The 24,702-nt window shown below is 41.9% G+C and overlaps 1 protein-coding gene and 1 non-coding gene across 4 annotated transcripts; one reads left to right on the forward strand and one right to left on the reverse strand.

Annotated features, from left to right (window-relative positions):
- Positions 9,784 to 12,546, forward strand: LOC110432319. 3 transcript variants are annotated; one of them, XR_002449744.1, is made up of 10 exons: positions 9,785 to 10,081; positions 10,200 to 10,265; positions 10,486 to 10,566; positions 10,656 to 10,709; positions 11,401 to 11,469; positions 11,616 to 11,678; positions 11,758 to 11,840; positions 11,923 to 11,988; positions 12,081 to 12,202; positions 12,295 to 12,546. XR_002449744.1 is itself a non-coding variant. In XM_021452474.1 (9 exons), exons 1-9 carry the CDS (start codon positions 9,848 to 9,850, stop codon positions 12,109 to 12,111), a joined length of 747 nt encoding a protein of 248 aa, XP_021308149.1. In that variant the 5' UTR covers positions 9,784 to 9,847; the 3' UTR covers positions 12,112 to 12,288. The 3 variants fall into 3 exon arrangements, 1 of the variants encoding a protein (XP_021308149.1); XR_002449745.1 differs by having other exon boundaries at positions 9,834 to 10,081; positions 10,379 to 10,566; XM_021452474.1 differs by lacking the exon at positions 12,295 to 12,546 and having other exon boundaries at positions 9,784 to 10,081; positions 12,081 to 12,288.
- TRNAV-AAC lies at positions 12,608 to 12,681 on the reverse strand. Its single transcript has one exon. It is a non-coding gene; the product is annotated as a tRNA-Val (tRNA).

The raw sequence follows: 24,702 nt of genomic DNA on the forward strand, positions 1-24,702 counted from the left end.
ATACATGTTTAAGTCAAGGTTATTGCATTTTCCACAACTTTCACTAATGGAGGGAGTACTAGTCTCATTTGACTTAGAGGACTGTGAGGTACTCTCCCAAAGAAGATTGTATTGCTGCTCAAGACCTTTATGCTTTTCATCTAAGCCATAATACTTTTGCTTGAGTGCATCTACTTCCTTCTTTATGAGAGTGTGGCTTTCTTTTTCTTTCTTTATACTTTTCTTTAGTGCAGCCACCTCACTTTCCAATGAGTCAATCTCTTTAATTTGAGCCAGATTTTTCTTAGCTTGCTCCTTGATGTCATCATTTCTTAAATCAATTTCATTATTGAGATCTAGTACTTCCTTCATTAGCCTAGAGATGTAGACTTTAGTTTTATGATCACACTTTTTAGTCATTTCATTAAATTCATCATCACTAGAGTCATCATCACTAGAGGAGTCACTTAGTTCACTACTAGAGATTTCTTTGGGGATTGGAGAAGATTTGGATTTGGTTTGTACCTTCCCACCCTTTGCCATAAGACAAATGTGGGGGCTGCCATCTTGCTCATCATCGGTCATGTTGTCGAAGAGCCTTGGTGAAGATGTTGACTTGAGGACAGCCATGGTAGCCATCTTCTCATCTCCACTTGAGGTCTCTTGAGTTGAGTCCCATTCATGCCCGATGTGTGCTTCTCCAACCCTCTTGTAATCTCTCTTGTTGTCATGCCTTTGTTCCTTCTTTTTCTTTGCCTCTGGACATTCTGCAACAAGATGCTCGGTGCTGCCACAGTTAAAGCACAATCTCTTCTTCTTGTTTTGGAACTTCCTTGGAGTGAACTTGAATCCATGTTGTTTCAGCCCCCGTCTATGCTTGCTTATGAAGAGGGCAATATCATCTATCTTCTCATAATCACCATCATCACCATCACTATCACTAGAGGATGAAGATGGATCACATTCTTGAACTTGCTTTGCTTTCTTGGGCTGACTTGTTGATACTTGCTTGCTGCTCTTGGATTTGCTGCAGCCACCTTGCTTGTTTGATTGCTTTGCCTTGAGTGCTATATCATTGACCTTCATGCCTTCTAACTTGGCTTGCAGCTCGCCAAGCTTTCTTCTCTCATTAGCCTCTTCTCTTTGCATGTCAAATGTCAACAATCTTCCAAGCACATCACTTGGGGTGAAATGCTCGAAATTCTTCTTGTCTCTAATGAGAGTGACCACGGTCTCATTCCTTGGTGAGTATGCTTCCAACATTACTTTCACAACTCTATGGTCATCAAGGTCACCACCATAGCCTCTAATTTTTCCAACTAGCACCATCAACCTATCAAACATTTCTTGTGGCCCTTCATCACCAATAATCACAAACCTATTGAGCTTGGCCATCATCAAATCAATTTTGGCCTTCCTCACTTTGTCAACACCTTCATGAGCTAAAACCAAAGTATCCCAAATCTGCTTGGCCACATTCACATTCATCACCCGATTGTACTCATTTCCATTGAGAGCACTAAGGAGAATGCTTGTGGCTTGATTATTGAAGTGGACAGCAATTATTTCTTCATTTGTTGGATTCTCTGGATCTGCAGGTTCCTGAAATCCATCACAAACAACATCCCAAAGACCGGGGTGAAGAGCTCCAAGATAGCGACTCATCAAATGCTTCCACTTAGCAAAGTCGGTCCCATCGAAATGAGGCAACTTGCCAGCGGGCACGTTGACAAGACACTTCTTGTCTCGGTTAGACAAATAAGAATAGTTAAAGGATACAGCGGAGTATTTCTTTTTGTTGCTGTTGTCCTCCTTCGTTGATTTGCCCTTCTTGTCCTTCTTGGAGCGGTTATATGATTCATCATCATCACCATCATCCGTACTAGATGATAGCTCACTTGATGATGCATCATACACCTCCTTTTCTTTCTTCTTCTCTTCTTCTTTCTTTGCTGCCCTTCTTTTGGCTCGCTCTTCTCGTTTGGCTTTTCTTTCTTCTTTTCTCTTTTTCTTGGCAGCTAGCTTTTCATCTTCTTTTCTTTTTGCTTGAGCTTCTCTTCTTGCTTGCCTTCTTTGCCTTCTCTCGGGGTCGGTAGTCATACCACCATCAGGCTTGAGGGTGGAGTTGCTGGCTGTTGAGACTGATAGCTCACTGCTATCACTCTCAACCAGCACATCCTCAGCTTGTGCAGCTGGAATGGACTTATCCTTTGCCCCCGAGCTTCCCGCAACTTCCATACTTCACGCGGTGAAGCGTATACGAAGCAACTCAGCTCTGATACCACTTGTAGGATCTCTGGATGTACAGGAAGTGGCCTAGAGGGGGGGGGTGAATAGGCCTATTCAAACTTTTTCAGCAAAGTTTATCAGTCACACAGGCAAGGGCGGCAGTGAGGCCCTCCCAGGGCGGCACTGACGGCCTCAACAGAAAAACAGACAGAAGCTTAATTGAATTGATTCAAAGTTTACCCAGGGAAATTTAGATCGACTAAATTTCCAAGCTTCCTGCAAGATGTTAGAGCACAGGTACGTGGCTAGAATGTGCTGGAGCCTCCCCACCAAGTAGATCGGCCTCAAATCCTAACACAAACTCATACACAAGTGAAAGCACACAAGACACACGATTTTTACCGTGGTTCAGCTGTTGCCACAACAAGGCTTGGCCTACTCCACGTTGTTGAGGTGCCCACACTAGGACCGGCTTAGCCACACAGGCTTACCTTCTCCTCGTTCTCAAAGCAAGGATTTTACCCCTTGCAAAGAGTAAAGAATGTATTAGCTGCAAGGGTAACCTTACAAACCTTCCCTTGGCTGCCACACAAGTTGGCAAGCTCTAGGGCGACGCCTAGCCGGCTAGGAGCAAGCTCCAAGAGTAACAAACTCAAGGCTGCCGGCCAAACGTGAACCAAAAGCTCCTTTTGACGCTGGGAATCAATGGATCTGCTCTCCAATCGAAGTTTGCTGCCTTTTCCCTCAAGTTTTGATGGCTAGAATCAAGGATTGGCTTGGGGGCTTGAGGAGCAACAATGGAGGGAGAGAGAGGTGAGCTCTGGTCTGTTTGCAACGGTTGGGAGCGAGGAAGAAGAGCAGGTTACCGTTTGAGACGGTCTGGAAGGGTATTTATACCCAGCTCTCTAACTGTCACAGGGTAGGGCGGCAGTGCCGCCCTTGCCTGAACCAGCCTGAAAACACCAAAGTGTAGAGAGAAAGATATGCTGGCTAGGCTTGGGTCTGAGGATGTTGATGAGCTTTTGAGCCTTTGGTTCACAATTTGATCCACAACCTTGGAGTCCCTCTTTATAGTACGACTTTTCCTATACTCAAATTCAAACCGAAAATGAATTAAACCTCCTTTGGAGCTACGAAAGCCATCCTTTAGAAATGGGGGATCCTCCATGGTATTCAACAACCTCTTTGTTATATTCCCTGCTTGTCATCTCAGCAAAACTCATTAGTTCCCTAATTCGGTGGTCATCAACGCCAAAACCCACAATAGGCTTGATTGCACTTACACTTATCGGGGTAGAGCATAAGTTTAGGCTTACTTTGGTAGGCTTATCTCTAGAAAGTGTTCAAAGAGGTATGGAAATGACCTTGATGTCGTCTAGAGCGAGGGTGGATAGGTGATTCTAAGATTTAACAACAAACAAAAAACTTCGTAGTGCAATGGAAAAGTGTGGAAGTTCCACATAATTTTGTGAAACTTACAATTTCAGAAAACTTCCGCACAACACAAAATAACATGAAGTTTTCTATGCCTAGAGTGCTCAAGCTCCAACAAAACCTTTTGATGTGTTTAGAGATGTCTATTAGTATGTCCACGAAGTACTTGCACTCACAAACATATACCTCAAGGAGATCGAGTAGAATGAAAATATAGCAATACAAAACACAAGAGAGACAAGATATTTGTTTCACCGAAGTTTGGGTTTACAACTTCATTAAGGTGGCGGTGAGCAACTAACAAAGCTCATGGTCGTGCCAGGCATAAGGTTAATATGTGCCCTTGTGGTTCGGATTTATCATGAGTGATTGTCAATATAATTCGCATCTTGGGTTGATTTTATGAACTAGCGACGACATGAGATGGGTTGTGGAACATGTCACTTTGTTTGTGGTGCGCAGGTGTGGAGCTCGAAGGTGGTAGTCAACGGCGAGGTGAAGGTTAAGTAGAGATGTGTTGTGCCGATGAACTAGGAGCAGTGTGAAAGACAAACATAATTAAAATCAAGTATTCTGTTTTGTTTATTTGGTTCCCTGAATAAAGTCAAGTATTACTGAAGGTTTGGAAACATTACTCAACCACAATGCGATGCCAAATTGCTATTATGATTAAATTATGTGTGTCTAAAGTTGAATGCCTCTCAGAGTGAAGTGTCATTATATTTTAGTAAAGCAACATGGAATAAAAGGAAGAGTATATTGTGTGGTGGATAAGGTAAGAATTGAAATAGGATCCCTATGGTGTCTATGGTGACTCATACAATTCTATTTTGATGGGCTAATATGCTCAAAATAAGCAACAAGGAGAAATGAAGCATGTACAAACTGTGCACTAGATGCTTTGTTGGATTGAGCTATGGTAATAAGGTTCATCATGGCTCTAGTCAATGCATCTATTGAAATTATATCATATTACACATTTCAAAAGTTATTAGTATCATATCTTAACCCCTGCACTTCAAATAACCCCTGCATTTCAGTTTGGAACTCAAGACATCTGAGCCAAAGGACCTAAAAGGTAGGAATTCATTTCAGCATTTATAATGAATTAGATCTAAATTGATTGCCCCATGTCATGCTACAACGTTGCTGCTCATGTCTTGCCTATCATTGCATCTTTGTCCCATTGACTACGTTATCGATCATTTCCACTGTTGTCTTCCACAACAACATTTGCAACTTCATCTATGTCATTGCGCACTTCACGTGCATGGTATTCATCTGGTTATTCAAGTACTTTGTCGACAACTTAGATCACTTTTCTGACAAACATTGCATCAAGCTGACTAGCCTTTCTGCTAATGCTTGGCTGCACTACCTCCTCACTTCGTCCAACACAACCTCATCATCAACACCGCTCACTATTCTCCACCATACCTATTTCGTCTACTTCAACAACAGTGGGCTTCATCGGCACCTTCTACCCCACCGTTCTGCGCACCACAACTATCGTTGAGTGCCTAAGCAGTGGAGAAGCCAGTATGGGAGTGCCTAAGCAACCCCAACCTGACCCTAAGTGAATGATAAGATACACAATTTATAACATATGTCAATTACTTGTACAACAAAGATGATAAAAACATGATGTGGTATACAATAAGTACCTAATTTAAAACAATTAGGTCCATCCTGACCACTTATACCTTAATCGGTGTTAGCACATGAACTTGAATGGGATACACATGCGAGTTAGGCATTTCCAAGGAACAATGAAAGCACTATAAAAATACAATAAATTAGCATACAAAAAGGTAAATGGAGCACCCTAGTTTTGAGCTCAACGTTTTCTATAAAGAGAAAATAACAAAAACACACTAAAAGGATTACTATCTCCCACAGCTCCTTATTCTTAGTTGCATGCCATTGGTATTGGTGTACCTCCGGTCCATATTATTGTTTCTTGTCATAGAGAAGATAGGATTAATTATACTGCTTTCTGGCTTTGGTTACAAAATAGGTGCATGAGCAACACCATGAAATGATGACTGTGTCTTGGTCTTCTCCACTTTATAAATCTACATTTGTATAAGGGGGGGGGGGGGTTTCATCAATTAAAATTTCAGGACTAAAATAGAGGCATAGATTCTTACTATGCTCCACCACTGCAGCCTACTACTCTACAACTTTTTTTTGGAAGAACAGGAGGGGCAAGAAGCCCCTACCGAAAATACATAAAATACAGAAAAAGTGTAATACAAATATGCAGCAGGCAAGGGACTAAGAAAGGGAACTCTACAAACTGCTTGTGCCCAGGGAGAGGTCTGGCAAGGGCTGCTGTTTTTTAATGGAGACAACCGGAGAAGAAAAGTCCCAACCTGATATTATATATATTATGTACAGATGCCAAAACTAGTTGAGGAGTAGAAGGCCTTGGCCCAAAGATTTGTGACATGGGATTACAGGGTAGAAACCACTGGGACGAGAATTAAATTCTAAATCGATTACACACAAATCCCTCACAATCATTTTCTAAAGACACCTCGTTTTTGTGTTTCCATATGTTTACTTCCAAAAATATTATCCAATCATAGACTAACTAGACTTAAAAAATTTATCTCGCGAATTACAGGTAAACTGTATAATTAGTTATTTATTTTATCTATATTTAGTGCTCCATGCAAGTGCCGCAAGATTCAATGTGGGAAATGTAAAAAATTTTGTAAAATATTTTGGGAACTAAACAAGGCAGTTTGTGCTGGAATTGTGTCAGATAGGTAGGGCTACAAGAGGGTTGACCACGGCAATTTGTGTAGTGTCGCCTCCAACGTTTTTCTATAAGCCTTGGAGCAGGCAACAACGTGGTCCGCTGATTCATCTCCAGAGAGGCAAAGGGGGCATGAAGCATCATCTATTATTTACCAACAGGCAGCAGCCATCAAAATAATTTAACCTGTGGAGGAACACGGTTGCAGCAGATGAAGCCATGAAGGAGTGTAAAACTTCTGCAGTCCCTTCTTGAAGAGTTGAAGCTTTGTATATTTGGCTGGACAGTTGTCTGTGAGATTCATCTTCATTCCAAGTGACAGGATATCAAGGTCAGTTGATGTTTTTTTTTGAACGAAACTGGAGGGGTTTACACCCCTACAGCACTTTATTAGAAATGGAAATAACAAAAAAAGAGTCGGTCAGTTGATGTTAGCTGAGTGATATCAAGGTCAGTTGTAAAGAGTCCCAATTCTTCGGTCTCTACCCTGGTTATAGCCGTGGCTGTAAGCAGTTTCTGATTTCTTTCCTACTGCATAGGTCAGTTCGAACTCGTAACGAGCTAAGCCGAACCAGCTTTCTAGCTCGTTAAGATAACGAGCTGAGCCAAACTATTTCATTATCCTAACGAGCCAAACCAGCTCGGCTCGTTATCCAGCCCTATAGCCGACCTAAGTGTCATTCCATAAGGACGTGGAGGCACCATCTCCAATGGAACTCCGCCTTGCAAGGGCTGCTGTGTTGGTCATAGTCATAGTCAGCCGGTGCCCAGCCTTGCCTAGCAGCTGGAACACTGCCGGTGATCGATTAGGTGTGTGGGCCATAGTGCTAGATCGATTTGGGCCAAACAATTTAAAAAGGCATATTCAGGATTTTTTTGGTGAGGCCCAAATCTGCGCCGTGTGCTATCCCTCTACGCATAAAATGTTGATAGAGTACTCATGTTGATATATTATCGGACGTTAAATCCTACAACATATAGGACCAAATAAAGGACGATATATATTTGGATTCGAGGATACCTTAAAATTGCTCATAAAAGAGTAAATTTAATTAATAGCCACTCTAAAACATGCTAGTGAATAGAATTAAGATTAAATGAAGACCAAATAAAGGACATGTTCAAAATTTAAGAATTTCTAATAGATTGGCAAAAATACACCTAAATGTGGCAATGGGACCTAGGCTTTGTTTAGTTCCTAAATTTTTTCAAGATTTTCCATCACATCGAATCTTACGGCATCTACATGAAGCATTAAATATAGATAAAAAATAACAAATTACACAGTTTGTCTGTAATTTGTGAGACGAATCTTTTGAGCCTAGTTAGTTTATGATTAGATAATAATTGTTAAATACAAACGATAGTACTATAGTAGCCAAAGCCAAAAATTTTCGCGAACTAAACAAGGCCCTACTCTTAGAGGGTGTTTGGTTGGAGGTGCTAAAGTATTTATAACTGTAGCAATTAATGTGCAATCATGACCTGTTCGCTTGTCTGAAAAGCCATGACTGAAAGTTCTGTTCAATGATTTATTGTAAAAGAAAAATAGTGTTGGCTCATAAAAAAAGTACCGCTTATAAGACAAGCTTAAAATAATTGTCTCGTAAATTATTCTCTAGCTATGTTTATATTTAGTACTCCATGCATATATCCAAATATTCGATGAGATATGTGTTAAAAAATAGCCCGAACTAAACATGCCCTTAGGCCTTGTTTAGTTCACCCCAAAACCCAAAAATTTTCAAGATTCTCCATCACATCGAATCTTGCAACAAATGCATGAAGCATTAAATATAGACAAAAACAAAAACTAATTACATAGTTTCTCTGTAAATCGCGAGACGAATCTTTTGACCCTGGTTAGTCTATGATTGGACAATATTTGCTATAAACAAACGAAGATGCTATAGTAGCGAAATCCAAAAAATTTTCACATCTAAACAAGGCCTTAGAGCATCTCTAGAAGATTAGCCAAATCATTTTCTAAAGGTATATTTTGTTATTGTTGAAGAAAAAAGGTCTCCAAACAGACTCTGTAAATGACTATACAAATTTAGAAACTCTCCATCCCATATTATTCGCTCTCTACTTTTGGACACAGTTATTTGAACCGGACCGGACCGGTAAAAGACCGAACCAGACCCTCGACCGGTCCGGTCCACCTTAAAAGACCGGTAAGCAATTGAACCGGAATTAAACCGGTGAACCGGCAGTTTTTCCTCGAAAACCGGTATAAAACCAGAGTTTGGACCGTGGAAAACCGGCCGGCCTGAAGAGAAATGATGGAAATTTGTGTAAAAAGGGGGCGGTGAGGGATTCGAACTCTGCTCTACGGGGTTAGGAAGCAAGTTCTCCACCACTGAGCTATGAACTCGGTTGTGTTTTTGTATCATTCTTCACTCTATTTGAACCGGGTTGAACCGACGGTTCAACCAGTTGGACCAATCAAACCGTGAACCGAAGCCTTTAGCGGTTCGATGTCCGGTCCGGTCCGGTCCTAATAACTATGCTTTTGGATAGCCTATCTCACTAGCAATCCTTTATAGAGTCTGTTGGAGTACTCTAATATTTTTTTATGAAATCTATTTTAGAGAGTAGTTAAATTAGTAAATTTGGCTAGTCTTTTTGGCTAATGTTAGAGATGCTCTTAGTCTCTCACATGTGAGGTGCAGTTGCTAAAATGGATGATACAGAAGTAGTTATTTAAAAAGAAATATATTAAACAATGATGTACAAACATTGTCATAAAATTGTGACGACGCTGGAGTAGGTTATGATAATTCTGGGTTAGCATTTACGACGACTGCCACATTTTTGTCAATATATAAGCTATATATACCATCTCATGCAAAACATCAGTAATTTAGGCCTTGTTTATTTCTATCCCAAAACCTAAAATTTTTCAAGATTCCTCATTATATCGAATTTGTAGACGTATGCATGGAGTATTAAATATAGACGAAAATAAAAACTAATTGCATAGTTTGGTCGAAATTTACGAGACAAATCTTTTGAGCCTAGTTAGTCTATGTTTGGACAATAATTACCACGAACAAATGAAAGTACTATAGTATCGCGAAATTTTTTCCTTGAAGAACTAAATAGGGCCTTAGGCTTTCCTTCTGAAAACCCAAAATTTTTTAAGATTCCTATCACATCGAATCTTTGGACACATGCATAAAGCACTAAATATAGATAAAAATAAAAACTAATTACACAGTTTATCTGTAATTTGTGAGATAAATTTTTAAATCTAATTAGTCTATAATTGGACAATATTTATCACATACAAACGAAAGTGCAGTCCGTTTTTTAAAAATTTTTGGAACTAAACAAGGTTCTAGGGGCGGCGGCATAGGATGAAGACAATTTCCTTCCCAGGCGAACCCACAGCCACACACAGAGGGGGTGTAGCCGAGTAGCAGAGCAGCGAGCGCCATGTCCCTGTCCGTCGCCGGCGCGCGGACCTCCACCTCTCCCCTCCCCTCTTCGTTCGCCGCCTCTTCATCCCGCCCGCGCCTCCTCGCGCTTCCTCTCCACCGCCGCTCGCACGGCTCCCTCGCCTCGCCGCCGGCCGCGGGCAGGCGGCGGCTGCGGCGGCTGCTCAGGGTGCGCATGGCCCGGACGGAGTCCACCGGCGTAGGTATCGGCTTCCGCGCGCCGGAGTTCGAGGTCTGTCGGTCAGTTTGGCACAGGCTGCTTGCTGAAGTCCTGACCAAGATTTGGTTTTGAACCTGATGATGATGCTGGTGTGCTTGCTTGTCTTTGTGGTGGTTCCGTGGGTGTGCAGCTCCCTGAGCCACTGACCGGGAAGCTCTGGACGTTGGATGACTTCGAGGGCAACTCTGCACTGCTTGTCAGTGGATTTTTATTTCAGCATTATATATGTCCTCTTGTTCATTCCACACGTACACCACATTTTCCTGCGCAGCTAATTGTGTCTGATTTCTGCTTGTAACTTGACTGAAGCAACACCCGAATCTAGATACGTGCTCAGTTCTATTGCTGATTGTTGTCAGCTCTTACAGAGCTACAGTCTTTCATTCTGAACCCAGTCTGACTTGTTTCCTCTTCAGGTTATGTTCATATGCAATCACTGCCCATTTGTGAAACATCTGAAAAAGGACATTGCCAAGCTCACCTCTTTCTATGTGGAGGTAAGTAGGTAACAACTTGGAACTTGGAAGAGCTGGCAGAGCTTCCTCTTCTGTTTACATTTGTGATAACTTCTAGATACAATGTGCAGAAAGGACTTGGTGCTGTTGCCATATCGTCCAACTCAGTTAGGACGCATCCCCAGGTTAGGAGTTGCAACCATGATTGCCTTTTCTCACTTAGGCCTTGTTTAGTTCCGAAAAGATTTCGGATTTCGGTACTGTAGCATTTTCGTTTGTTTGTGACAAATATTATCTAATTATGGACTAACTAGGATCAAAAGATTCGTCTCGCGATTTACAGCTAAACTGTGTAATTAGTTTTTGCTTTCGTCTATATTTAATGCTTCATGCATGTGTCGCAAGATTCGATGTGACGGGAATCTTGAAAACTTTTTGCTTTTTGGGGTGAACTAAACAAGGCCTTAGTTTTTCTGCTTTTTTTCCTGAAATAGCACCAGGAGATTCTTTTGGACAGAACATAAGAATCCACAAAATTTTATTGTAGCTTGCTTTTTAATTCCTAAGATCTGGAATGCAAGTCTTTGACTATGACTACTCTGGTAAAAGAAAAGGAGAATACAGACTGTAAAGCGCTCTTTCTATGTGCTCTTACATTTATCAGCACTCAAATTTTCTAAATTTTAACAGCATATATCACACAATAACTTTTGCTCAGTGGCAGTGGGGGTTGCTTTACGAACAAATCACTAGTTGAGTCATTGGTTTTGCTTTTCTGTTCTCTTGCTCCTGTGTCAGGACATATGTTTTCTATATGGTTCATGAAGTTGTTCAGGTTTCTAGTTGGACCAAAAATTGACTTTTTGATTACTGCAGGATGGCCCAGAACACATGGCTGAAGAAGCAAAGTTGTTCAAATATCCTTTCCCATATCTTTATGATGAGGTCTGGCCACATTGTACCTTCAATTCAAAGATATTCAGTGACCGTGAAGATGTTTAGTTCAAGTGCTATGCTTTAGCATTGAGGTTCTTCCTTCTTACTAATTTTATTTTTCTATTTTTTGTCACTGTTACTACTGCAACTTACAGTCACAAGAAGTAGCTAAGGCTTTTGGAGCAGTCTGCACACCTGAGTTTTACTTATTCAAAAAAGTAAGACCACTGATTCCAGCGTTCACCGATTGTGCAATATCCAAAGAATAACTGATTCTCTTCGTTGATCGGAGAGCAGGATGGGCGAAGGCCTTTTGAACTTTTCTACCATGGACAGTTCGACGATTCAAGACCCAGTAACAATGTGCCAGTAACTGGAAGGTAAATTTTGGTGACGCCTTATTAGCACGCGCACAACTTTGCAGTCTGCCCCTGTGCTCAAGTTCTTTTCCCAATTTTGCAGGGATCTAAGCCGTGCAATTGACTGTGCGCTCAGTGGCCAAGAACTGCCCTTTGTACAAAAGCCAAGGTCATTTTAGCTACTTCAGAATTTGATTCGCTGTTGTCGCACCTTACAATTTCATTTCTGCTTTCTAACATTTGTTGTTTGGCTCCCTGCAGCGTCGGCTGCAACATCAAATGGCACCCATGAGGTGCTCGTAACTCATAGTGTCGCGCTGTGGCGAGAAACAAAGCCATGTTTCACTTCTCGGTACAATACAAAGATGGAACACCTGATTGAGGTGGGTCTGGGTCGTGCTCCATGTTTGTATTTCCGGATTTACATCATGTGGATGATGTACTTAAAATTTGTTCGGCATTTGATTTAGCGCAGGTGCACTGAGGGCTGAATTTGAAGTCAGTGTTGACTGCCTTTGGGAACAGAGTTGTGGGGGCAGAAACCTGGGAGCTTTTCTTGTGTAACAGGGGCAATAGTGTAGTGTAGCGCTAGCGCAGCAACCAGCAAAAGGCCCGTGTAAAGAATTGTTTACACAGAAGTGCTTTACTTACCTTTTCTGAGGTCGCACAAGATGTCCGTTTCACGTGGTAATCCCAAAAAGCAGTGATATTATATTACCTTATGATATGATGATAGTATTTTAAAAAAAAGAGAGAGGAGGAGCAATTTGTTCTGCTATTAAAGAATTTGGCTTCGCCCGGACTCGAACCGGAGACCTTCAGTGTGTTAGACTGACGTGATAACCAACTACACCACGAAACCTTGTGTCAGTTCAGAATGTGCTGTCAACTAACAACAATTCGGTGTCGACTCAATGACACCGCCAACGCCAAAAGAACAGAATTGCCAACAAAAAATACTGCTATGGAACCTTCATACATTAGTCATTGGAACTGTGCTCCTTTGCACATATTCAGTTTAGTCTGAATTTCAGTACTCACCTGTCGTTAGACGTTGCAAACATCTTTCCCTGAAATCATATGACTCGAACATACACAGCATGAACGCCGGGACCTAAACTGCCAAATGGGTATCTTGTAATCCAACATCTTAACCAGAACTACATCCAGTAATCCAGATCCCTGTTTTTTTCGAGAAAAGATCTTTATTTAAGGTTTTTGGCCTCAATATAATCAGCTGTTACCAGAAGCTAATTTAAAGCAAACATTTTCCGAATAGTCTCTTATTCATGTTGGGTACCTAACTTTCCTTAGGCCTCCTTTGGCAGCCCAATATCCCAGAGGGATCCCGGCCTTTTCCATGGGCCAATCTGGCCCGTGGCAATCTCCCCTGGGCCAAAACTGTGCGCTCTTTGGCAGCCCATGAAGTCCAGGATTGTGGCCCGCTTCCCTGTGTTTTCCTCGAAGAATAAATCCACGACTCATTGCGCCGAGAGAGTTTTCCCGTGCGACGCGAGCCTCGCGGCTCGTCTTCTTCCACTCGCGAGGTCGCTCGTGAGGCCGCCGCCGTCACCCAGGTGCTCCGGTCTCCACCGACGAGCTCCATCCAGATCGAGATGGGGAAGCGCCCCGCATCACGTTGAGACACCTCTGCCTCGGCATCCCGTCGACGCCGCCGTTCCGTGTCATCCCCCATCGACAACGCCCCGACATCCCATCGCCTACGCCCCGGCACCCCGTCTCCTCCACACCGGCTTCCCGTCGCCCGTGCCATCTGAAAGGTCCTTGTTTGATTTTGGTAATTGAGTGACAACTTAGGTGGACTAATAGTGTTCATGTGAGATACACAGGAGATTAGTCCACAAGTGAATATGTGATAATGGAGAAGCTCATTGCATATGAGACATGACATAGAGTCATGTGACCAAGGTGGAGAAGATCAAGATGAGGCTTGGCTCGATGGACTGGTTGTAAGTGTGAAGGGCAAGTCGGAGGCTTTGAAGCAAGGGACCGCGTGTGACGGTGAAGCTTGAGCAAGACTTGGCGCCGATGGACCGACGCAACGGTGAAGAGCAAGTGAGGTCAAGATCGATGAACCAATATGGTCACGTGAGGATATGAAGTGGATCATATCATTTGTGATTAATTGATGCATGTGTTGCATCAATATCGAAGGAGATGAAATGGAATGCGCAAGGCAAAGGTATAACTTATAGGGCATTTCATTTCACCAGTCTAAGTTGTGTAGAGAAGTGCTTGACCGGATTTAGGATAGATAACCGTACTATAAAGAGGGGAAATCTTTAATTGCAATGGTTCTATAGTGCCACTAAATGTGAGTCTCATTTGCATATACCTAGCGCTTAGTGACGTGGTGAGATGCATGAGAAAGCCGTGGAAAAATATTTGTGAAAAGCTAATTTAAATGTCCAATTTATTTTTGAATATTCTTGGTGAAATTAGCTACTTGAAAAGGTGCTGAAAAATCACAGAAGGTGAACTGCTGTCTAGACGTAAAAGAACTGCAAGCTGCTGAAACAAGCTGAAAGTTTTTTCAAGCAGCTGAAACAAACTGTAAGCAGTCGCAACTAGTTAAAACTAGTGTGCAGTCCAACAGCAAGCAGGAGAAAGAAAGCTGGAAGCAGTTGCGACCAGTTGGAACCAGTCGAAATCAGTTAAAAGCAGTGCATAGTTTTAACAGCAAGCAAGTGAAGGAAATTGCAAGAAGCTGGAAGGAGTCACAACCAGTCGCAACCAGTTAAATCCAGTGTGCAGCCCAACTACAGGTAGGTGAAAGAGAGCTGAAAGCAGTTGTAGCTAGTTGGAACCATTTGAAAGGATTTATAGCTGCTGCACGCTGTCTGTCTCGTGCGTGAGAAGGAAATGGCCGAGACCATTCTTGCATGTGTTGCATGTTGTGGAGCTCTTGCCATATTAAATGAGAGAGAGAATGAGAAAGGTGATTTGCATGGCTGCATGCAAGTGTGAACACACCTTGATAAAAGGAGGCAGCCATTGACCTTTGCTCTTCTTAGAGTGGTCCACTCAAGTACAAGGAGGTACTTAATTAATTTGAGGTGCTGCTCGTCCATTCAGAATGGAGATTGGCAGAAGTGCATGCGCGTGGACTGTTGGAGGTTGCAGCTCTTTGCCACTTGCTCATTTATTTGATGGGACCCAGTGCTGAGAAAATGCAGAGGGCAACTCAATGCTTGTGCTGCTGCCCGTTGTGGCAAACGACATTATTTTTGTTGCCCGTTGGAGAGCTGGCTGGCCAAGTTATTTCAGACCGAGCACTTGCTTTCCCTTCTCCAACTCTCGGGAACACAGTTGAGAGGCTCTCCCATTATTTTTCAACAGAGAGCAAGCAAGTCGAGAGTTCCCCCTCTCCTCTCTCTCTCTCATAGATCTGAGCTGAAATTTCTTAGAGAGATTGAGAACCCTTTGTGGGTGTGGATGAGAGGTTGAAGATCCACCATTTCCTTTTCCTATCCCTCTGATGCTTGGTGCTATTTCGAGTGAGGGAGTGAGAGCCTAGTGTGTGTGCATTCGGGATTTGCATTTGGTGGCACTAGGAAATCTTTGTGATTGGGGATTTCTTGTTACTCTTGGTGATTGCCATCACCTAGACGGTTTGGTGGATTGTGACTCCGTTTGAAGCACGCGAGAAGATTGTGCGGTGCTCCGGAGGAGGATTTGTGAGGGGTACTGTGCTCACCCCGCGGGGATCGCGAAGAGCAACTCTAGTAGAGCGAGACGCGAAGGGCGACAAGTGGTCCGGTCGGGTCAAGTGCTAGAGCTTGTGATAAGCACTCCAAGTGGGAGAGTGTGACTTGTGGGTCACCACTAGTAAGAGGACCGACGGCAACCTTGGAGCCTGTCTCAACGGGGACGTAGCTTGGTGGCAACCAAGTGAACCTCGGGAGAAAATCATCGTGTCAACATTGTTCTTTCCGTTGGTTTGCAAGTCCTTAACCCAAGCTTGTATTTACTTCATATACTTGTGCTTGTGTAGTTGCTCTTGTAATTAGTTAGCTTGTGTAGCTTGCTAGTTACCTTCTTGCTTGTGTAGCTAGAAGTAGTTCCCCTTGCGTGACTAATTTGGTTTGTGTAACCTTGTTAGTCACGTTGCTTAGTTTGTGTAGCTAAGTATTTTGCGCTCTCTAATTTGGCATTGGTTGCCTTGTTATTGAGCATTGCTAGTGAGCCTAGGAGCTTTGTGCTTTTGCTTACTAGTTGTGTAGGAGCTCCCCGGTTTACAAAGTACTAGTGGCATAGGTTTGTGTGACCTTGCTCCTAGAATTAATTAGGTAAGCTCTTGCTAACGTAGCACCTTGTTTGCTTGTTTAGGATCTTTTATAAGGTGCTAAAAAACTTAGATAGAGGGGTGAAGTCCTGGCTAGACCGATAGTTTTAATTCCGCACTTATTTTGGTTAGCCGGCGCGTTAAGTTTTAGAAAGGACTATTCACCCCCCCTCTAGTCCGTCATCTCGACCCTTCAAGTGGTATCGGAGCCGAGGTCTCTCATTTATGGTCTTCACCGACCCGAGAGGATGGCGACTTATGGGCTAGATGTTGAGTGTCCACACACTTTTGATGGCACACACTTTGCACGGTGGAGAAATTGGATGCAATGCAATTTTAAGTTTATTTCTCCTCAAATGTGGTGGATTGTAGATGTGGGCTTTTCTTGTGCAATTGATAAAAAGGTTGCAACTCAAGCGCAAAAGAAATGCCTACATCTCGATTGCCAAGCTACTAACATCTTCTATTCATCCATGAAAGATAATATATTTGGTGAGATCATGGATATGAAGTCCGCCCATGAGATTTGGAATTATCTTAATGAGAAATATGGGGCGATCTCCAAAGAAGATGATGTGCCAAAGGTGGGCGCAAATGAGGATGGTGAGCATGACCACAACATGGTGGTTGTGGAGGATTGCTCCACCTCATGGTCAAGTGATGGTGATGATGATGCTACCACAAGATCACTTGACAAGGACAATGATGATGCCACAAGTGATGCAACCGATGATGCTACTCCATGCACACTTGATGGTGAAGATGATGGCTATGAGAGTGATGCTTCTACAAGCTCATCCACTACACCACATTGCTTCATGTCACATGGTGATGCTAAGGTATCTATTGGTGGTGTGATTATTGATTGTGATGATCCAAATTTTGAGCTTGTTTGTAGACTCTCAAAAGCTTTAAGAAGTGAGTTGGCAAAAACAAGTAAATTGAAAAATAAAAACTCATTTCTAAAGATCACATGTGAACAACAAAAACATCTACTTTATGTTACTACTTGTTCACATGAGAAGCTAAAATTGGTTCATGAGGAACTTTGTGTTGCTCATGACAACTTAGTTAAAGATCATGCTTTTCTCACTAAGAAGCTTTCCAATAAAGAAATTAAAACTAGTGAGAGCTCATCACTTGGGTCAAATGATCAATCATATTTTGTTACTAACCTTTGTGATGTAGGCAAGAAGCATGTATCCACCTCTTATGATGATTTATTATCTATGCCATGTTCTTCACAATTAGATATTTGTTCTACTTCCATGTCTTGTGAGACTAACCTTTTGAAGGAGAACAATAAGCTCAAAAGTGAAGTGAAGAATTTGAGCAATAAGTTAGAGAGGTGCTATAACTCAAAAGTCACCTTTGAGCATATATTGAAGACTCAAAGAAACTTTGGTGACAAATGTGGCCTTGGCTTCAAGAAGAAGATGACAAAGGGCGAAAGAAAGCAAGAAAAGAGGATGAAGAAGCTATTTCAAAAGAAGCTTTCTCACACCATGTGCTATCGGTGCCATGAAGCGGGACACCTTGTAAATGGTTGCCCAAACAAAGAGAAGCTCAAGAAGATGAAAGAAGAAGAGAGGCTCAAGCATGTCAAGTGCTTCAAGTGCCGCACTTGGGGTCACCTCACCTCAATGTGCCCAACCAAGCAATTGGTGAAGCAACAAGTAAAGCCTCAACCAAAGCCACAAGTTGAGCAAGAGAAGCCCCAAGCTCATGTCAAGTTTAACCATCACGGTGATGACTTGATGATGAAAAAGAAGAAAACAAGAAGGGGTAGAAGAGCAAGGCATCCAATGCAACTCCAAGATGCCAAGATGATGAGCAAGAATGAAGACAAGAAGAAAGCTTATGCTCACATCAAGTGCTTTGAGTGTAAGAATGATGGACACTTTGCCTCGAAGTGTCCTACCAAGCTTGAGAATAAGACTGAAGCAACTCTCAAGAGGCAAGGTAATGAGAAGCAACATATGAGCAAGGAAGAAAAGGCTCAATCAAAGAGAAGTTGCTACTTATGCCGGAAAAGGGGACACATGGCTCATTCATGTCCCCTAGGTAACACTTCTAAGCCTATTTCAATTGATAATGCTAATATGCTTAGAAAGGATGGTGATGGTACCTCTATGGTTGCTATTGCACAACATCCCGCTACCCATACTAAGGCATCGCCTAAGTATGTTGCTCCTAACTTGAGAGGACCCAACCTAGTTTGGGTACCATCAAAAAGTGGATGAATGTGTGTAGGTACCATCGGCATTGGAGGCTTGATTTATCTGATCCTATAATTATTCATCATATGATTGAGTCAAGTATTGAAGCCTAGTGCACATCTAAACCCAATGCCATGACAAGATAGTGAAGTCCAAATATGATACAACATACAAGTGTCACATTCAAGTTGTGGTGATTTATTGGATTATTTGATGGCTTGCAAATACATGAGTCAAAGCTTGCAAATTATATGATCATGAGCTAAACAAGGTATATCTTTGTTAATCACATTCATTTGGGTGGTTCATATGAGTTGATTGAATTGGATATATATGCAATGTTGCTTGCTATAAGGTGTTTGAATGGATAAATGCTTAGCAATCAAGTTTGGATTGATTTGAGTTGGATAAGTTCATGAGATGACTTTTAGTAAGTGGATTGAATTGATATATGTCTTGTGAAAGTATTCAAACAAGTCTTTGTCAAGTTTGATTCAATTTGAAGAAGTATAGCTCAAGTGCTTGAAACCTGTCCAATATTGAAAATCTGAGCTAGCTGAGATCAAGTCTGAGTTTGAGTGATCAAATCTTATTGGAATGACTTGAAATTTGGTAAACATGCTTTACAATTATCATAGAAAATTCTATATAAATTTCAAGAGAATTGGATAAGGTATACTTCGGTTTTGGAGTGGATCTTATCAGCTATAGTGCAGCAGTTTTCAGCATGTAGCAGTGGTGGAAGAATTGAAATCTGGTAGCAATCTAGAAGTCAAATGAAGCTCAAATTTTTACAGCTGCTAGATGACTTAGTGAATTACATCTCCACCAAATTTCGTGGTATTTGGAGCTGTACATTGTGAGATATTGATATTTATTTAAAGGGTACAGAATCGGTCAGAAAAGTGACAAATATTGGATTGATCTAGAGTCACTTAAATTGAAAGGTCCTCAAGTTGGAAATATGATTATAAGTGTTTGAGGCACCTAAGTTTGGTTTTGAATTGATCTAGAAGCATGACAAGTAATGAGTACAAGGTCATTTGATTGTGGAATGTACTTGGTGTGCACATTTTAGTACTCAAATTGAAGATCAAGATCAAACTCAAGATGAAGATGAAGTTTAAGTTCTAGTGACTATTGGAGATTATTTAGAAAGAAAAAGAACTTAAACAAGTAGAAAGAAAAGGACTTAAAGAAGGGTTCACGGATACTCATCATATTAAGTCCATCACTTGAATCAATCAATCAAAGGCAATTCACGTGAGTGTCAAGAATAGTTCTTTGGAGAGAGGTCACTTCTCCCTATGTGAGGGGCGTGCCGCCCGAGGAGTGGGTTAACCAAGTGTGGTACTTGGAAGGCTAACATGAAAGTGGTGATCTAAAGGACATTTGAGATGCTTAGTTGAAGCAATCAAAAGGATTGATCAAGAGAGCAAGCAACACCCAAAAGAGAGCTAGTCATGCTATTTCAAGTGATATTCTTAGTAGTTCTCTCATGCAAGCAATGATCAAGAAAATATGAAGCAAGCCAACCACAACAAAAGATAGTGGACTTGATTATAAGTGGTTCTCAAATTCATATGAGTGAAGATTTGATCTATCAATTGGCATTCATAATTTATCTTCACCAAGCTTATAATTGGACTTCACATTGCTATTGGAGAAATGAATTGAAATCTATGTGACTATCCTCTTCTCCAACATAGCAAAGGTATCATTGTAATGTGCATGATCATTTCATCCCTTACTAGTATGCGGTTAGTGCATATAGTACATGCTTATTAGGATCATGCATTACAAATGAAATGTTTTAAATTCATAAGCCTACCACTATTGCTTGAATAATTAATTGATCTAGTGGTATGTATATGAGTTTATTCATGAGCTAGTGAACCCAAGTACTTGATCTATTTGGATTGTTAACAAGTAACAAGTACAACATTGGCAAGATAACCCTTAATATGAGGAGTGAAAAAGCTTGTCATTGGTTCAAACCGGACTTGGAAGCTTAGGCAAATCAATATAGTTCAAGTCAACAATTAGAAGCTCATGATGATTAGAGTACAAAAGCAAGACAACTATGTAAATGGATATCTAGACTCTAATATTTCTTCAAGTGATATCCTACAAATGGTACTCAAGATGATGATAGCAAATGTTCAAGATAGCGAACAAGTGGTAGAAAATTTCCATATGGTATCGAACAAGATCTTTCAATGATATCACATCTGTACATGTGGTATCTATCATACATGAAGGTGGTTCCACAAGTGATCCTCAACTTTAAGTGATCATCAAGCAAAGAAAGTTCCCTCACCAATAAGATTGACAAGTGAATGACCCATGCTATGACATAGGGGGAGGCGCCCCACCAAAGATCCTATGTGGTATCTCAAGAGCAATACAAATGATGTCATTCTAACACACATGGTATGTCCATCAAAAATGCAAGATTCAAGCCTCAACCATCTACCCCACGTGCAATCCTTTGTCACAATGAGTTGCACACTTTTTCAATTGGTATCAAGTGATTTTAATTGGTATCACATACCTTTTATGGAAATTGATGACAAAGGGGGAGAAATTTGTACAAAAGATATGAAATATTGGAAGTTGGTGGTTTGGACATGGACATGGACAAAGAGGGAGCAACATTAAGAAAAAGAGATGGATCAAAATTCTTGAACGTGAGAAGCACACAAGTAGGGGGAGCAAGCTCATGAACCTTGTTTGTTTGCATTTGATATGTGCATATTCATGTGCTTGCTTGCATTGCATAAGTTTTTTAAATTCAATATGCATGCTTGTTTGGTGTATGCTAGTTATAGAACTTGATTGATGATATGATTACTAGCATGCATAGGTTGGTAGCTAGACTTGTATTTTTTTTAAGTAAAAAAACTAGACCCTTGCTTATAATGTTGTTCTCACGGGGTTTCTAGTGTTTTTGTTGTCTAGCTACTCATGGTGCTAAGGATGGTGTACAATGTCTACTTCAAATGATATAAAAAATGGTATCGAGCTACAAAGGTTTATTCTATACATCTTAGCACTTAGTCGGGTTTTATGGTGCTTATCCAAATCTTGACATTGAGCTTAAATGTTGGATAAGTAGCATAAAATCCAAAAGCAAGTTAGCAATTTACACTTGTGTGAAGTGCTAGCTTGAAAAAGCTTTAATTTCCATATCTTTGAAGAGTTGTCATCAATTACCAAAAAGGGGGAGATTGAAAGGTCCTTGTTTGGTTTTGGTAATTGAGTGACAACTTAGGTGGACTAATAGTGTTTATGTGAGATACACAGGAGATTAGTCCACAAGTGAATATGTGATAATGGAGAAGCTCATTGCATATGAGACATGACATAGAGTCATGTGACCAAGGTGGAGAAGATCAAGATGAGGCTTGGCTCGATGGACTGGTTGTAAGTGTGAAGGGCAAGTCGGAGGCTTTGAAGCAAGGGACCGCGTGTGACGGTGAAGCTTGAGCAAGACTTGGCGTCGATGGACCGACGCAACGGTGAAGAGCAAGTGAGGTCAAGATCGATGAACCAATATGGTCACGTGAGGATATGAAGTGGATCATATCATTTGTGATTAATTGATGCATGTGTTGCATCAATATCGAAGGAGATGAAATGGAATGCGCAAGGCAAAGGTATAACTTATAGGGCATTTCATTTCACCGGTCTAAGTTGTGTAGAGAAGTGCTTGACCGGATTTAGAATAGATAACCGTACTATAAAGAGGAGAAATCTTTAATTGCAATGGTTATCTAGTGCCACTAAATGTGAGTCTCATTTGCATACCTAGCGCTTAGTGACGTGGTGAGATGCATGAGAAAGCTGTGGAAAAATATTTGTGAAAAGCTAATTTAAATGTCCAATTTATTTTGGAATATTCTTGGTGAAATTAGCTACTTGAAAAGGTACTGAAAAATCACAGAAGGTGAACTGCTGTCTAGACGTAAAAGAACTGCAAGCTGCTGAAACAAGCTGAAAGTTTTTGCATGCAGCTGAAACAAACTGGAAGCAGTCGCAACTAGTTAAAACTAGTGTGCAGTCCAACAGCAAGCACGAGAAAGAAAGCTGGAAGCAGTTGCGACCAGTTGAAACCAGTCGAAATCAGTTAAAAGCAGTGCATAGTTTTAACAGCAAGCAAGTGAAGGAAATTGCAAGAAGCTGGAAGGAGTCACAACCAGTCGCAACCAGTTAAATCCAGTGTGCAGCCCAACTACAGGCAGGTGAAAGAGAGCTGAAAGCAGTTGTAGCTAGTTGGAACCAGTTGAAAGGATTTATAGCTGCTGCACGTCGTCTGTCTCGTGCGTGAGAAGGAAATGGCAGAGACCATTCTTGCATGCGTTGCATGTTGTGGAGCTCTTGCCATATTAAATGAGAGAGAAAATGAGAAAGGTGATTTGCATGACTGCATGCAAGTGTGAACACACCTTGATAAAAGGAGGCAGCCATTGACCTTTGCTCTTCATAGAGTGGTCCACTCAAGTACAAGGAGGTACTTCATTAATTTGAGGTGTTGCTCGTCCATTCAGAATGGAGATTGGCAGAAGTGCATGCGCGTGGACTGTTGGAGGTTGCAGCTCTTTGCCACTTGCTCATTTATTTGATGGGACCCAGTGCTGAGAAAATGCAGAGGGCAACTCAATGCTTGTGCTGCTGCCCGTTGTGGCAAACGACATTATTTTTGTTGCCCGTTGGAGAGCTGGCTGGCCAAGTTATTTCAGACCGAGCACTTGCTTTCCCTTCTCCAACTCTCGGGAACACAGTTGAGAGGCTCTCCCATTATTTTTCAACAGAGAGCAAGCAAGTCGAGAGTTCCCCCTCTCCTCTCTCTCTCTCATGGATCTGAGCTGAAATTTCTTAGAGAGATTGAGAACCCTTTGTGGGTGTGGATGAGAGGTTGAAGATCCACCATTTCCCTTTCCTATCCCTCTGATGCTTGGTGCTATTTCGAGTGAGGGAGTGAGAGCCTAGTATGTGTGCATTCGAGATTTGCATTTGGTGGCACTAGGAAATCTTTGTGATTGGGGATTTCTTGTTACTCTTGGTGATTGCCATCACCTAGACGGTTTGGTGGATTGTGACTCCGTTTGAAGCACGCGAGAAGATTGTGCGGTGCTCCGGAGGAGGATTTGTGAGGGGTACTGTGCTCACCCCGCGGGGATCGCGAAGAGCAACTCTAGTAGAGCGAGACGCGAAGGGCGACAAGTGGTCCGGTCGGGTCAAGTGCTAGAGCTTGTGATAAGCACTCCAAGTGGGAGAGTGTGACTTGTGGGTCACCACTAGCAAGAGGACCGACGGCAACCTTGGAGCCTGTCTCAACGGGGACGTAGCTTGGTGGCAACCAAGTGAACCTCGGGAGAAAATCATCGTGTCAACATTGTTCTTCCCGTTGGTTTGCAAGTCCTTAACCCAAGCTTGTATTTACTTCATATACTTGTGCTTGTGTAGTTGCTCTTGTAATTAGTTAGCTTGTGTAGCTTGCTAGTTACCTTCTTGCTTGTGTAGCTAGAAGTAGTTCCCCTTGCGTGACTAATTTGGTTTGTGTAACCTTGTTAGTCACATTGCTTAGTTTGTGTAGATAAGTATTTTGCGCTCTCTAATTTGGCATTGGTTGCCTTGTTATTGAGCATTGCTAGTGAGCCTAGGAGCTTTGTGCTTTTGCTTACTAGTTGTGTAGGAGCTCCCCGGTTTACAAAGTACTAGTGGCATAGGTTTGTGTGACCTTGCTCCTAGAATTAATTAGGTAAGCTCTTGCTAACGTAGCACCTTGTTTGCTTGTTTAGGATCTGTTACAAGGTGCTAAAGAACTTAGATAGAGAGGTGAAGTTCTGGCTAGACCGATAGTTTTAATTCCGCACTTATTTCGGTTAGCCGGCGCGTTAAGTTTTAGAAAGGACTATTCACCCCCCTCTAGTCCGCTATCTCGACCCTTCACCATCTCGTCGACTTCTGACTCCCGACTCCACAGGTGAGCCCACTTCCATCTACATCTCTCTGTACCGCATCTAGGGTTTCCTCACCTGTTTCTTGTGGATATTTTGATGTGCGTGCACGCCAGCTGCTGAACCTCCTCCTTCTCCCTGTACTGCGCTAGGCAGATGCAGCACTCCTGCACTCGCAGTTTAGTTCACACAAAGTTCAGAAACTCGCAGTTCAGTTGACAGAAAGTTCAGAAAACAATGTTGTGCTGCCTATGCCGCATGACTTTAAGCAGTTCAGTTCACCAGTTTGAACATGACAGCGATCATGATAGTACTATTTGGCAATGGGAGCCAGGATTAGTCTCCTTGCCTGCTCGGTTGTCGGTCACAAGAATAGCATGATGAAGCGGCTAAAG

Source organism: Sorghum bicolor, chromosome 2, assembly GCF_000003195.3.
Source record: "Sorghum bicolor cultivar BTx623 chromosome 2, Sorghum_bicolor_NCBIv3, whole genome shotgun sequence".
Taxonomy (NCBI): Eukaryota; Viridiplantae; Streptophyta; class Magnoliopsida; order Poales; family Poaceae; genus Sorghum; species Sorghum bicolor.

Coding starts and splice junctions, on each gene's coding strand:
- LOC110432319 (XM_021452474.1), top strand. CDS start 9,848: ATGTCCCTGTCCGTCGCCGGCGCGCGGACCTCCACCTCTCCCCTCCCC. Junction 10,082..10,199: donor TCCGCGCGCCGGAGTTCGAG/GTCTGTCGGTCA, acceptor GTGGGTGTGCAG/CTCCCTGAGCCACTGACCGG. Junction 10,567..10,655: donor TCACCTCTTTCTATGTGGAG/GTAAGTAGGTAA, acceptor TACAATGTGCAG/AAAGGACTTGGTGCTGTTGC.